Source organism: Alligator sinensis, unplaced genomic scaffold (assembly GCF_000455745.1).
Source record: "Alligator sinensis unplaced genomic scaffold, ASM45574v1 scaffold611_1, whole genome shotgun sequence".
Classification (NCBI taxonomy): Eukaryota; Metazoa; Chordata; order Crocodylia; family Alligatoridae; genus Alligator; species Alligator sinensis.
The window spans coordinates 825,180-840,803 of NW_005842332.1; the positions used below are offsets into that span (position 1 = coordinate 825,180).

Below are 15,624 nucleotides of genomic sequence, written 5' to 3' on the forward strand. Positions count from 1 at the left end.
AGCAAAGCTCGTATTAAAAATCAGCTGGGCCACTTTGTTTTTTTGAGGAAGCACGACTCTATAAGCAAAGAGCCCGCATCTTTGCTGTACGGCAATTTTTTCTAAGTAGAGCCTATTGCTATCAATAGTTCCCACCGGGTCCCAATTTCTGAGTGTCTAATAATACTGAAGACAAGGTTCTTTGGGTAGATGTGATATCAAACCAACTAAATATTCGGAAATTTTTTTCCAACTATTTAGTCGAAAGAACCTTGTCTGCCTATGTCCTTAGTCCAAGACGGCTACGGCCAACACCCCTATAACAATACTGACTGCATTAATCCTCTCAACCCCCCCTTCCTAAAAAAGGGGAGTACTCATATCCCCATTTTACCCCAGTGCATAGAGGCACAGAGTAAGTACACACCACTTCCTGAAATCATGCCTGCGGTACACCAGGTATCCCGCAATGTGAACTCAGCTATACCCAGGACAATGACCCAACTCCTAGATCCGTCACCTTCTCAATGGGCCGGTCATTGTTCCCATTTTATTGAGTCCCCATATATGGCGAATTCCCCTCATTTTCCATGAAACTTTGACCTGTGTAAGCACATGGAGATTTGGTCTTCAGGCGCTGAAGCTCATTAGGCCAAGTTCGTCTCAAGTGGGACTCGACCGAGTCCGTGAATCCCCAGCGTTGAATTTGGCCCGGAGTATTTCTGGCGGCTTAAATGGAAGGACGGCATATTGATTTTGGTGCCGGATGGGATATCGTACAGGATGCTCATTATTGGAGTCATGTGGTATGAAAAGTCCCCTCGCTGCACAAGAACTAACCACCAGTAGGAAAGCGTGCGTGTCCTCTGCAAAAGCAGTGGACTCCTTAATCAAGAGAGACAGACTCCTTCAAAGTGATTATAAAAGAATGAACGCTACAAAATCCATTAGCTAAATCAAAGGTAACACCGCATGCCACTACCAATGCTATGTAATTAAGCTGGTATTTCTATCAGACCCAGTATTTAACCAGTCTAAAGGAGACTGAGAGTTGGCTGTAGAAGTGACGCTCATACCCTATAGTCCTGGACTTGCTTGACAGCTGATTGTTATTAGGATGCTTTGGAGCTTTAATTGTTATTTGCATGCAACCCCATCACCACCAAATCCACAGGTTAACTTGTGTTTGGTTTCCACCTTGTCTTGCTGACTAGAGCTGCATTATTTTCCCTGCTTCCCCCCTGTGAGCTGCAGTCACTCCATCAGCTCACACTTCAGGTTTCCCCGTCTTTATAATGGTGTTATAATGAGGAGCGAAAATGGGCCATTGCCCTCTGACTTCTCTATTTTCTTTGGAGCAGCTCCTGAAGTCCTTTGCTTGGTTTCTACTTGGTCCTCGCTCAGAGAAACTTTCACTGAAAGCAGCAGGAAATTCTCCGGAGGAAGGAATAAGGAAAGGCTAAATAAGGGTCTTAGGTTTGGGCCCTGTGACTTATCTTCAAGCCAAAAAATGCCAAATCATTGGCAGGCTTGAATGATATGAAGTGGTTTGCAGGGCTGGGGTCAGTGCGGGAAAGGACACTCTCCCTGCTTCCACAGCTTGAAACCTTGTCCGGTGGGTTTTGGCCTACGTGGGTTTCCATGCTGTCAAGGTCCAGGGAGTCTGGGGCTGACGTGGTGGGCAGCATTTTTCCAGGAGCTGGTGCCCATGATCTTCCAGAGCAAGCGACTGGATAACGCAGCTGCAGCACAGTGCATTCAACGCTCTCCAGCCCAAGGAAAGATGTTGGCATTGCATTGAAGTCCACCATTCTCCTTGGCTGGAAAACTTGGAGGGGATTTCCTCGGAGTCCCTCAAATCAGCGTTTCCATCTCCCGGCAGGCTGGCTCATCGTGCGCTGGGTTGAGCAGCCTTGTCACTCCCCCGAGGCTTGCAAGCCAGGCACGTCTAGCATGTTGCAGTCTTTAGAGGAACGAAGGTGAAGATGAGAACAAAGAGCCGGGTCTCTTGGATGTCATTCCAGAGCCACCGCAGCAACGCTTCTCATCTGATCACAGATGCTGTCTGAATGCACCCCCCATCACTACAGGGGACTTCGATTCCCACCAGCAGACGAGTGAGAGGAAAGATAATGATAACGAAGCAATTGCAGACAGACTTACCGGGAGCAATGTGGCTTTTCTGATTTCACATTAGCAGAGGGAGCGGGTGTGGGCAGAAGCTTTTAAAACATAGCTTTCCCTCTCTGCCAGCAAATGAATACCGTACAGAATATTTTGTACTAATTAGAAGTTTGTGTTTCTCTAGGATGGTAATTTTATGAGCTTTGCATTCTCCCTCTCTAGCCACAGCCAACAAAGCAAATTTAAAAAAAATAAAATAAAAGGTCTGAGTGTGTTTCAAACCCACAAGAGCAAGAAAATCTGCTGATATGTTTTTTTCCCCTTGCTCTCTAAATTAGTTCTTCGGTTTCCCTGTAAAACCATGTTCCTTCAGCTATATGCGAGGGCAGGGAAACGCAGAGAAATAGCAGCAACAGAAACGAAGTCACATGCACTCTTTTCCCAAATCAAATACTCTTTGCTTTATTGATAGAAAAGTGCACTTATCTCCAGCCCTAGTACGTACATGTAAGGACAGTACGCATCCTAGATTATAATGGGACATTGCTTCAAGGTGAAGATGATTCGCACCCAAAATAAATGGGCTTTGAGCGGCTGCACTAACAGCATAGGATTATATTAGGGCTCTGCTCTGGAAGGTGATTTTAGAAATGACTTCCTTCCAAACAAATTGTAGTTTGGTCACGGGTCTAGCGTTGGCTTTGCTGACTGTGACAAAATTAATTTGGACTGCTTTTTAAAGCCTCTGCAAAGCCAGGGTGGCTAAAAAGAAACAAAGCTCCCACTTCTGCTCCCTAGATGCCCATTATATATACCTGTGCAAAGCCCAAAGGGATCATCCAGGGATCATTAGGGCTCAATTGAGAAGATGATGAGGTTGCACAGGTGTTATGTAGTACCAGGCACAGGGCTTGAGCAGCAGCAAACTCTGCAGAGCATCATTTGACCTGGGATTTGCAAGAGAAAGCACTACATGAGAAAGCTCCTGTGTCCCACTTGCCAGGAACAGGCCGGCAGAACCGGTGTGCAAATGGGTGTGAAGCAGGGGCAAAGCCCCTTAGCTTCCCGGAGCAGCTTTGGGAGCGCTCCCTAAGTGACCCGACTAGCAACGTGGGTCGCTTCTGTTCTCTGAGAGAGGCGTGCAACGGCGTGGTGAAGCAGCCATCAGCTCACTCCAAGCTCGTTGTTTCAGCATGAAAGGGGCAGGGTATGGTGAGATAATCTGGGCCGCAGTAGTGTCCCTTGCCAAATTGTGCAAAGCAGGGAGCTTAACCCTGGGCTCCCAAGCAGGGGTCATGCAAGGAGCAGTTTGCAATAGTCTGATTGGAAGTGGCCCTTACCCAGGGAGAAGATGAGAGACAACCAGCCGAATTAAATGCTAGTGCTATACTCCCTTCCCTGGATCGCCGGGTCCTCAGAAACGTCCGATGTGAGCTTATTTGAAAACGCAGACCAGAATATGAGGCCTTGATCCAAAGTCCATGGGTGTCTCCACTGACTTCCATGAGATTTGGATCGGGTCTGGTGCTTTTTTATGTATTTATTACCCTAGTATTACTGCAGCCCGAGCAGAACCTCATCCACACCTCATTCAGTAGTCTGGGGCATTTCTAACCAAGACAGAAAATGCATTGTTATTTTGCCAGGGTAACAGAGCAATAGCAGAGTGCTGTAGGCCATAATTCATCCATGATGGCTGTTTGGGTTGAGAGCACCACATTGCCATGGAGATATTTTAATAAAACAATGCCCTCCCCCACCAAAAACAAAACCAAAAAAAAAGAAAAGAAAAATAAGTTTGTAATGAACTGGCAGCACGTCTAGGTTGAAAAGTCCCATATGATGGATTCGTAATGAAATTCTCCATTTTACGGAGAATTTTGGACACGAGCTATTTTACATAAAAAGGTCCTAAATTGAACTCTGTGATTGGACTCAGGGAAGTGTTTCGTTTTGATTCAGAGTTGCAAAGGAAGTGGCGTGCAGCAAGGAGGACAACCGTGGGCCCTGTTCAGCCCATGGCAGGCACAATTGCCACATCTCTTAATACGTCAAGGAGCAGGGATAGAGTCGTCGGCTAGTTAAGTTCAGTTAGTGGCACGAGGTTTGGGGGCTGGTTCTCCACTCCTTAATAGAGGTTTTCTCCTGCCATCTTATTGCAGAGTTCAGTTGTGCTGGGTGGGAATGAACTTCCAACCCCTTGTTAGGTGCTTTTAGCTGCAAGGTCTTCCTGGTCCATGTTTTCAGCTTGAGCAAATTGCCTGCAGCATCCTTGATTGCGGTGGCACTGTGGTCAGCTGATGATCTTGCCTGAGCACATTTTATAGTATTACCTTTAAAAATCATGAATCGTGGAAGCCGCCTGCAGATAGTTGTCCAAAATGATTGATGTTCATAGATGTGAGGGGCTGGAAGGGACCTTGCAGATCGTCAGGTCCCAGCCCTGCTGCACTTGGGCAGGAAAGGGCAAGATGCCACAACTGCTGTAACCTGGCCTAGGTCCTCAGAAGTCATCAGCTGGGGATTCAGTGACGTTTGCCCCCGTGCAGAATAATACCTCGGATGAGCCACACAGGCCTTGTAGCAGACAGATACACCGTGATTGAATGAATTTCTTCTCACGGCAGTCGGTATTATTTTTGTTGCTGCAAGTTGCCTTGCATAGATTGGGTGGTTTTCTACTTTCTGTTGCAGATTTTAATGATCGCTAAGCACCAGGTAGAGTTCATTTGCTAAAATAATTTTAAAATACAGGCAGCAGTGAACTTCAGGTAAAGGAGCTCGCAGCAAAGGAATTGGCGGAGATGCATAAAACCAAGCAGCAGAGAAAATAACCTGACATTTGTCTTCCTGACTTGCTTGCCGGGCTGTCATCTGAAGAAATCCCTGTAGCTTAGGCTGAGGTCTGCTGTACCCGTAAGAGGTCAAAAAATCCCTTGTGCAGCCTCGTGATTTAAGAAAAGCCTACAGAGGGGAGGGCAAACTTGGTGAATCTGTTGGACACTCGGACTGACATTTTTGTGGTAGATACGGTTATGAATTTGCAATTTAAAAAATTAGCCTTGGGGCTACAACTTCCCTCGCACCACACACGTAGATGTTGATGCCACACACTGCTCTTCAGAAACGCCCGCTCTCCTTTGGCACTCCTGGGCTAAAGATTTCCTAGCTGCTTATGCCCAAGAGCACAATTGCTTCCTTCTCTGACCGTCTTAAGCCAAGGGAAAGACACCCTGTAAACTTACAGTGCTTAAATAGGGCATGTTAACAGGTTTGGCAGTGACCGGGATCTGTTTTTCTTAGGAGCCCAGAGCTATTTAACCATCTGAGCAAGCCAGCTCAGTTAGCAACACCCCATATTTGGGGGAAAAGTTCGGTTGGGATGTGGGTTTTGTAATTTGGGTCCATCTCCCCATCGCCGATGCTGGAGTAGATGACAGAAAAAGGCCCCTGTGTCTATGCTGCTTTGGAAGCCGGAAAACTCATGACTTTCAGCCTGGAGTTAAGTCCATCTGGGGTTGCAGAGGATGATCCCTACCGCTGTGCAGACGGTGCCTCAATGCCTGTATCTACCACTTAAGTCCACCAGCAGGGCATGAGACAGCGGCCTTGCAAGATTACAGTCGGGACCTTCCTGTATAATTAACATGACTTTTCTGACTGTAATTGCACTTAAATTCTGGTGTGAAGGAGGACAGGGTCCAGGGTACCATTTTGGATGTCTGGCAGGGAAGGCAAGTTTTGCCACTATAGTTTTTTGTGTTTTTTCCCCCCCCGCCAATGCTTGGACAAACCGAAGTCTCCATTTACACTTGGATTGACTTTTGCTTTTAAATTGTTGTTGTCCCTGCCAGTGCCGAGGGCCAAAGCCACAGACTGCTCCATTACTTTCTAAAATAAACTTAGCTTAAACAAAAACAGACTCTCCTCCCCTCTCAGCCCCCCATCAAAAAAAACCCAACAACCCCCTAGCCTATTGTATGCATCTAATTAACCAGGGGCACCTATAAATTTGGGCTGAGTTTTTGCCATCCCACAACAATCTGGGGATCTCGTGGCACGCAGGAATATGGAGCGTCTGCGACTTCTCTCCTAAGAGGATCGCAAACGTCCCCATGAAAGAAGTACAAGTGCAGCACTGCCGATTTACACCCACCATTTGCAATCAAGAACAATAAGGGCCCTATTCTGTTTTAGCTGGGGAGTCCCAATGTGGCATAGCTGTAGTTTCAGTACTAAAAGCCACTGTAAAGGCTGAGACTGATTTATCAGATGATCCCAAAGAAGTTTCGTTACTGGGTTGGGTGACTGAATGAACCATCAGAAGGAGCCGCTGTGCTTTTTTACCTGGGAGTCATCACCAGAAGAGCCCCTCATGTCAGTGGGCTTTGTCTTAAATGGGGAAGTTGGTGCCAAGGAAATGCCTTGTTGCATCCTGTTCTTGCCTCGAGCAGCACTCTGGAGATTGTTCATGCTACCACATTTCGGAAGAGTGAGCAAATGGTAGTATTTTCCCCGCTGTTCATCAGGTGCAAGGAAGCAGGGATTGTGCCTACCCAAAAGAAAGACTAAACTCTTTGCCTTTCCACTCCAGCGTCTCCATTTCCTGAAGACTTCTCCATCCTAACCACTGTAAAAGCAAAGAAAGGAGGTCAGTCCTTCTTGGTCTCCATTTACAATGAACAAGGGATCCAGCAGATCGGCATGGAGATGGGTAGATCTCCTGTATTCCTGTACGAAGACCATACAGGAAAGCCGGGCCCTGAGGACTACCCTCTCTTTAGAGGCATTAACCTATCAGATGGCAAGTAAGTACAATGTTTTGCACTGCTTTTCTTGTGCATCAAGATGAGCTCAATAGAAAGTCTGTAGGTCTACCCCTTGTCTGCACTAGATGCTTTCTTTTCCCGAGTGTTTTGTGCTCCGTAACTGAGCCCTTATATTTTGCCCCATAAATGAGGGCAACAAAGTGGTTGCCTTTTATATTAGTGGACTATTTGGCAAGACTGGGCACTGGGATATTAGGGAGATAGGGATTAAATCCACTCCCATGCAAAGGATCTGCACCAAACTATGCCATTTAAAGTCCATGTAAACCATCCTTTGTAACACTTTGGAAGGGGGAAAAGTTGGCACGCAGCAAGGGCTTCTGCCTCCTTGTGTCCCTGTGAGCCCAGATCTATGTAGACCTCCCCGCCTTTCCAGTGCTAAGTGATCTAAGATATCCCCCAACCATATAAAAACCAACAGGTTGGGGGCTTGGGTGGGAGCAATTTTTTGCCCAAGAGCACTTTTCACCCTCCACTGTCATTGAGGGAATGGGACAGTGTTTGGGTTTTCTTTTTTTCCTTTCCTTTTAATCAAGCACTTTTCACACTTAAGTAGCTATTAAAATTGGTTGGGTTATGACAGAAAGCACAAGGCTCTGTTTAATGCGGTGTCACGCTATGTTGTATCCTAGGTGGCATAGAATAGCCATCAGCGTGCAGAAGAAAAATGTCACCTTGGTTTTGGACTGTAAAAAGAAGGTCACCAAGTTCCTCGACCGAAGCAGCCATCCTATCATTGATGTCAACGGCATCATTGTATTTGGAACCAGGATACTGGATGAGGAAGTCTTTGAGGTAAGGTGCAGGCGTGAGCTGTCGGGGAGGCTTTGCAAAGCCTATGAGCTGCTGCTCTGGGTGACGAACGTTGCATACAGCTCATCGGTGGGGCTCGTTCTGCTATTGTGTGAAGCTGGGACCCGTCCAAGTTTCTCTGCTGAAGAATGTCATATGCTTGATTTACCAGATAATACATTTCTGTTGTAGTAGTCATCAGAACCGGGGGTCAAGTTCTCACCTGGTTCCACTTGACATTCATCCATTGCTTCCAACACAGCTCCATACACTTGCGTCAGCTGATACATCGGGCCAATCGATTTTATTGCAGTATTTCTAATTTAAGGTGCATCTGTGTCTGATTTTCATGCAATGCAAGAGAGAAGAGGAGCTCTGGATTCGTTTAGCTCTGGAGAGTATTTCTGGAGCGTGAGTGCCTGTAGATTCAGTGGTTGGCTTGAATGCAATGAAGTGGAGTTTAGCAGTGTGAAGCCTGTAACAGAGATATGTGGCTGTTTGGGCCAGTTGAGCTACTGGTTTCTCTTAAAACCAGCTACTGAGTGACTCCGTATCTTATCAAAATCCCATTTGATGTGGATACTCGTAACCTTCTTGACTCATCACTGCCACTTTGATCTGGTAATTCTGGTTTGGATTCCGGTCCAGAGAAGCTATTTTTCTGTAATACTCAGGGAAGTCGCTTGCCTAACATATATGGAGGATTAGTACAGAATGGCCCTTTATCATAAAGGGGTTTTGTGTCCCCATCTTTTCCTGCAGTTAGGAAGTAGAGGCTAAGGAAAGCAACTCCTTTATTCTCAGGGATAGAAGACAGCCCTAGGGAGAGCTGCTGCCCCTGCCACGGGCTCAACGATGAATCCCAAACTCTTGCCCTGTGATGCAGTAGCCCTCTTCACTCGCTCGTCTCATCACTCTTGTAGCTGGTTGCTCCCAACCCTTCCCCACACAGTCATTTTTATTTAAAAAAAAAAAAAAAAAGCCTTGGACTGTGTACTGTTCCTGTGCAGATCTGCTTAATCAGTGTTAAAATAGAGATAGCCAGATCCAGAACTATAGATAATTCCTCCAATATCTTCCATTTCAGACGCTTTCTGCCATTCGGCACCTAGCTTGACTGACAAACTTCACCCTAAGTCTCACTTAAGCTGCGGTTTCAGGGATCCAGTTGACCTCTTTGCCTATTTGTATGTCCAAGGACATTGGCCTTGACTCTGCCCTTGTGTACGTGGGTGTAAATCTGTAGGAGCTCCGCTGAAAGCCGTGAACCAAAGCCAGAGTAGATGGATTCATAATTAGGTCCATTGCATTGTATGTCTTACTGATTGCATTTCTCACGTTGCGGCTCCTTAGAACTAATTGAATAAGACAAGAGAGGAACAGGGAACGTCTCCAAACCAGGGTGACCGGTGAAGTTAGCCCACATCTGCACTGTCCTGTCCATGACTCAGAAGGAAAGTTCCAGGCTGTTTAATATTACCAACATCTGGGAGCTGTTCTGCTGTAAACAGAGCAAAAAACTCAAGTGACCGAACATTGCTGCCAAATCCCAGCTAGCAGGATTCTGGCTGAGTCTCTAACTGCATTAAATACATGTTCCCGGGGAAATTTAGCAATTAAAGAGGAAGGTAAAAGCTGGGTTCAATGTGCATTGGAGTGTCTTTTACCAGGGTTGGACTTGCTGCCAGAAAAAGAAAATCAGTCCTCTGATCGAATGCTGTGTTGAAGCAGAGCTATTATGTAAAGCAATGAAGCTTGTTGGAGTATTTGGCCCTTATGAATCTAGTAGATTCTCTCGAAGAAATCAGTGTATGACATCCAGACTAGAGGACAGCCAAGATGGCATTTGTGAAAGAGCTCCTTGGGCCATTTGAAGTGGCTTATTCCATACTAATACTGAGTTGCCGAGTGAAAGAGCTCCTAAGAGGAACTGCATGTTTGCTATTCCTCGTAATGGCATCCTCTGCAGTAGCCAATTTATGGGACGTCTGGAATTTGTGCAAGCCAGAAGGTGCTCTCACAAATGACGAGGACTTAAAGCCAGGAGGTTTTCATAGCTGTCCTGAAAGCTTGCCGTACCCCTGTAATGGGCTGGCTTTTCACGGTCATCTGGAAATAAGACTTCTAGCCACTCGACGAAACAACGGCGGGGGGTGTTTGTGCAGATAGCAATGCTGTGTTGGTTCGGGCGTGAGCATCATCGGGGAAAATGAACTAGCCCTGATGAAAGCAGGCATCCGTCTTAGCGGGAGGAAAAAAAGAGACCCATTGCATCTTCTCGCCATCAGAGAGAGTCTGTTTCCATGGTGTCAGCACTGATTGCATTACACATCAGCTAGATGATTGCAGGCACTTAGAGAAAAGCCCAGAAAAATGATTTTACCAGGAGTGGGCAATTTGTCAGAACAACCAAGCACCCTGCAATACTTGCTTCAGATTCCTGCTTGTTTCCCTCCCCTCCTCCTCCGCTCCACAAGGAAGGAGATTTTATTTGTTAACATGTGTACACACACACACACACACACACACACACACACACACACACAAATCAGGATGCCGATAGCTGTCAATTAGATATACAATTAAATGCAAATAAAAGAGTTTCATGAAATCAGCAGACCGTAACCTGATTTTCCTTCCTTTCTCAATAACCTAATTTCCTTTGGGTTTTTAACCCTTGCAGTCTGAAGTCCGGAAGCATGGAGAAAATCTTGGTAAGAACAATGGAAAAGGATGCACCTTGCTAACAAGCTACCTGCTCCTAGAAAGCTGTTTATTAATATCCAGACTCCGAACCTGTTCCACTGACATCGAAGCTATCACGCCGCCTGTTAGGGCACGCTTTTTGTGTAAGCCTCGAACAGCTAATCATGCATATCGAGGTGTTTTCTATAGCTGTCGAGTTGGCAGACTGCTAGGAGTCTGTAGGTTTTCCTGGGAACTTGGAATAGGTTGGAATGACAGATACAGAAATATTTGGAGGCTCGGATCGTGTTCATCTCAATACAGACCAGCGAGTGCACAAAGTTGGGGGAGGTCGTATGCTTGCCCGAGCTCCGCCGGGAATGAAATCAAGTAGAACTTGAATGGATCATTTATTTTTTTTGAAAGTTTGAATGGTTTTATTCACGTTTTTAACAGGGGGAGGGGGTTACAAACCAAGCAGAACTCCACTACAGCCGTTAGTTCATTATAGAGATTATGGCTTCTTTGCTAGTATGCTGTGTCACAGTTATAGTCCGACAGGCAAGGTCAGAGGAGTTGCTAAATATTTCTGCAGCACAACATGCATCCAGTGGAAAAATGACTTCCTCTCATTAAAATTCAATTAGTTCTGAGGCTGTGTGGATCTCTCTGTGAAGCTCTGGGAAGGCCGGGTATGTTTGAAAATGGGCCAAGCCCAAAGCCAGGTTACACAAGTTAATTTTTCTGCCGAGATCTTGTTCAAAATAGAAATTTAGAAAAGCTAAGAAATGTCAGGACAGGGATTGGCAAGTGGCGGCTGGCCTTTATGCTGGGAATGAGAGGACAACATTGTGAAATAGCAAAGAACCGTTCAGCAAAGAGAGGGAAAGAAAAGAAGCAGCCAACGGAGCAAGATTAAATTACTTTTTCTCCTCCTGGAGTGTAGTAAGCAATGCTCTTGTGGTTCCAGTGACCTGCGAACTTGGATTTCCCATTGCATATACCTTCCCGGAGAGAGGTGGCATGTGTTTTGTTTTTTGTCGTTTTCTTTTAAATACTGTATTGTAAAAGCTAATGCCCCCATTTTTTTAATTGGATGCCAACTAGAAGGAGAGCGGCTGGTTCAGAAAAGCCTATGCTTGGTATTGGATACCCAGTTTCTATACATCTCACAGTCCAAGAGTAGGGGTCACTGGCACATCTTGACTCGTGAATGAAAAACTGGTCGACAAACACAAAAACTGTTAACCAAAACTGAACATTTTGGTTCACGAGTGACGTTCTGGTGACCACGTGTGTGTTATGAGTCCAGTGCTTCAGGCGCTATGCCTGGGCTTCCTGGCTTGACCAAACCTTCCAAGATATCCTGTGGTCTTCCTCCTTGGAAAGCCACTGTGAGGCATTATGGGAGTCCCATGGATGTGTTGATTGATGTCAGCTCTAATCTTTGCATTTTGCATTGAAAGACCTCAAGGGAAATGAGAAATGTTGGCCCTGGCTGCACCACCTTGGTGCTATGCTGAGGCCAGCCCCTCACTCCCATTCCACGTGCCCCGCGTCTTGAATGCGAGGCAACACGATCCTGGTGGGACAGCCTTGAGCATGTCCCGTTGAACTCCTCTGATACAGAGATCAGAAGAGCAGTGCCAGGGTGATCGCATTGCTTCATCTCTGGGAGTTGGCTTGTGTGGAGCATGTGCGTGGGGTGTACTTCCCAGTCAACGTAGACATGAACTTGGAGGTTGACCTTTGAGGACACCAGGGAAGACGCATGCATGTATAGACTTTAGGGCCAAGTTTTTAACTTTTGATGCTTCTGCCGGTTTCTCAAAGCCTACATTTATGCACGTGCTATGGCAATAATGTGAGCTTAGCTCAGAGATCTGGATTATACCCCTCGGATGGCAATCATCCCTGCCATCACTGGAAGGCAACATCCTTTCCGGTGCTGTTCCTTCTCCATCCAGCTAAAGGCATTTGGTTGGAACATTGTAGCGCCTGACCAGGCAAAGTTTGGCAAGATTTTGACATAGCATGCCCGGTGGTATCATCCAGTTGACCAGTGCCCTATACCTTCTAGGATCACTCTCATGGCCTTTTTCCAAAGGTTGCTTTGTTATATTCTTGCCTGTTTTCGTGAGGTGCAGAGTGGTCTATTAGAGAACCAGTACCGGCAGCTCTTGATGGAATAGGTCCTTGCAGATTTGCAGAGCAAGAAATGGTGAGGGATGAAACCAAGTTTAAAACCCTCTGTGTTCAGTTAGGCTGCTGGCAGTGGCTTTTCATTCTGGAGATGGATGTGTGACAGGAGCGGACAACGTGTGGCCTGACTGTTCGGGGTCTTTGGGAATAAAAGTGCTGCAGGATACCGCTGGAGCACAAATCCTATAGCTATACTGGCAAAGGTTTTAAGCAGCGGGTTGGATTAGATGGCCTCCTGAGGTCTCTTCCAACCCTAATTTTCTGTGATTCTATACGCATGGCCAGTCCATTTTGGAAAAATCCTTGGAAATTTCCAGGATGATCACTTTTGTGTAGGTTCTTATGAACACTTGCATACAACTCAGTAGAAAATGGCAGCTGTTCAATACTATTCTACAGAGGAGAGTTCCAAGAAAGCCACATTGGGAAGTACATAACTTGCTGTTCAATTCTTTGGATGAGATTTGGCACTCGTTCAGTAGCTACAAGGATTGATGTGACTGCTTGAGGAGGGTAGTGCTATGTATTGTGAAAAACGATGGCGAATTTCATTAGGGTCCTATTAAATTATATTTTATCATCAAATGCTTGGTTAGGTTGGGTCAAATGCTTTTGGTCTCTTCCACACTCTATGTTCATTGTCCTGCTAAAGTAGAGCAGGGGTGGTCAACCTGCTGCACACATGCACCAAGTGGCAGGGTAGCCCCTGTGCATGGCATGTAACAAATTGGGGAGGGCCAGGAAGCACAGCGGCAGATAGGGCAGGGAGCTGAACTCAGAGCAAGAGATTGGGCAGGAAGCACAGCGGCAGATAGGGCAGGGAGCTGAATGCAGAGCAACAGATCGGACAGGGAGCACAGCGGCAGATAGGGTAGGAAGCTGAACGCAGAGCAACAGATCAGACGGGGAGCACAGCGCAGGAGATGGGTCAGGAGAAGGGGTTTGGAGTGGCATTTTGGAAGGGTGTGGGACTAATTTGTGGTGCCCCTGCCAAAAAGGTTAGCCCTTATCGGGGTAGAGCCTGGTACATAATTAAGATGGAACCAAAGTTAGTGGGTGCCATTAGTACATGGTCAAGCTCTGCACCTTTTCTATGTTGTTAAACATATTGGGGTTTTTTTAAGATTGGCTTCTCCAGAAACAGAATGAGCAGATTTTGAGCCATATGAATAACTTAACTGCATCTCATTGTCCAAGTTGACTTGAAAATACCAGATGTTCCCTTCTCATTCTGCCAAGCAAGGTGCAAAATGACTTGCAGGCTCTCGCATGTCTGTACGCTCCATCCTGCCAAGACAGCGACATTGTGAATGGCCGACAGAAGTGCCTGTTAGTAGCCTAACGCCAGGTCTTTGTCCTGGGGTGAGAGGAGTTGTAGTGCTATGTCTTGCATTTTTGTATGACGCGCAAAGGATAGTGCTTTTTATTCTTTTTCCTGCTTAGCTTTTTCTAAGAGTACTAGCAAAATCAAGACATCAGAAATAAAGGGAACGCCTTATTTTTTACATTGGGTTAAGCCAGAAAGTCTGGGCGAGGTGCCAGAGGTGCTTTTAAGCTGTTGAATGTTTCGAGGAGCAACAAGACAAAACAAAGTAGAAACGGCAGCGTTCAGAGCTGAAACCTTGGTGCCTGTCAGGGGCTGTGCCGCTGTCGGATGGAAATGCCGATTTGCCTTTAATCCTGCGCTCTGCTTGTATTTATAGAGCAATAATCGCTGATGCGGACAAGCCCAGATTTAATTTCATTGTATTCACAAGTTCTTTCTCATCGCCTTCACAGGTGTTGGGTTTGAATATTTTAAACGTGAGGGATTTCTTTAATATTTTTACCTGGATTAATTTGCCTTGCAAATGTGCCAGGCTGTTGGCTAGCAATTGAACTATTGTGATGCTTTTGCTTTGTTTTTCTCCTTAGTCCAAGGAGTTAACACTCTGGCTGGTGTGCAAGCCGAGTAAGGCAATCCTGTTTGTGAAAGCAAACCAGGACATTGGACTACTTGGTAGGAGACCATGTCTCGTGGCTCAAAGATTAGATGAGACCCCGGGTTTCTACTCCCTGCTCTGCTAATGCTCCTTTAAATATGTCATTATGCTGCTGTCTCCCCAAATGGAAGGGAGTAATTACCAGTCTAACCAGGCCACCTAGAAGGTTATTTAATTAACATTTTCAACATATGCAGAGGTCCTCCGGTTATGAAGACAAAGCATGATCTGTTAATGAAGCCCCAGCTGCCTGTATCTGGTTCAGATCTGGATCCAAGCTTCCCCGAAATCCTTGTGTTTTCATGGTGCCGGTGTGCAACGCTACAAATAGAAATGGTTGGCCTGGATGGAGCACACTAGCAAAAGTATTTGTTTAAACCCAGGAACAATCCTCCAATCTGGTAAAGCTTCATGCATCTAAGTGGCCCAGCTGACTTCAAAAGGACTTCTCATGTATATAGCTTTACACACGTGTATGCGGTTTTGCTGGACCTGAGCCTAATTCGGAAGGATAAAAATAACTTGCTTGAACTCAGGTTTACTCGCTTTTTTTTTTTTTTTGTCCGTCTCCAAAAATATTTTTTTAATAAAACTGCTACCGACCTGACTTTCTCTGTTGAGATGAGTCGCAGACACATACTCCAGTGTGTTTTTTCACTCCCCCGGCTGACTGCTCAGAGAAGCTAATTTATAGCTCTGGCTGCTTGCTTTACTGGCCGTGCCAACTCTGATATCACCTCTTTTGCTGCAAAGCCTGTACAGAAGTGCAAGGGGGGAGTCGGCACGTTAAGCCGCAGTCATATAACATGGCATGGATTGATGGAAAATAAAGCATTCCAAGCCAGCCTCTTTTTAGCGTTCTTTATTAAAGATGTCTAGAGCTCTCTCCTCTCCACTTCCTAGTATTTCATAGATTTAATAGGTAGGTTTCTCTTCGCTTGACCTGCTGTCATTTATTTTTTTCCAAGGCCGCCTTTTTGTTGAAATAGCACATTAGTAGCATACGGATTAAATCGCTCAGCTATCACTCT

General features: G+C 45.9%; 1 protein-coding gene across 1 annotated transcript in view; it reads left to right on the forward strand.

Annotated features, from left to right (window-relative positions):
- The window catches only part of COL5A1 (collagen type V alpha 1 chain), a 232,973-nt gene that overhangs the window by 57,286 nt on the left and 160,063 nt on the right, over positions 1-15,624 (forward strand). Inside the window, 2 exon segments of the mRNA XM_014522254.2 lie at positions 6,698-6,911; positions 7,565-7,727. Of these exon segments, the coding sequence (XP_014377740.1) occupies positions 6,698-6,911; positions 7,565-7,727 (377 nt within the window).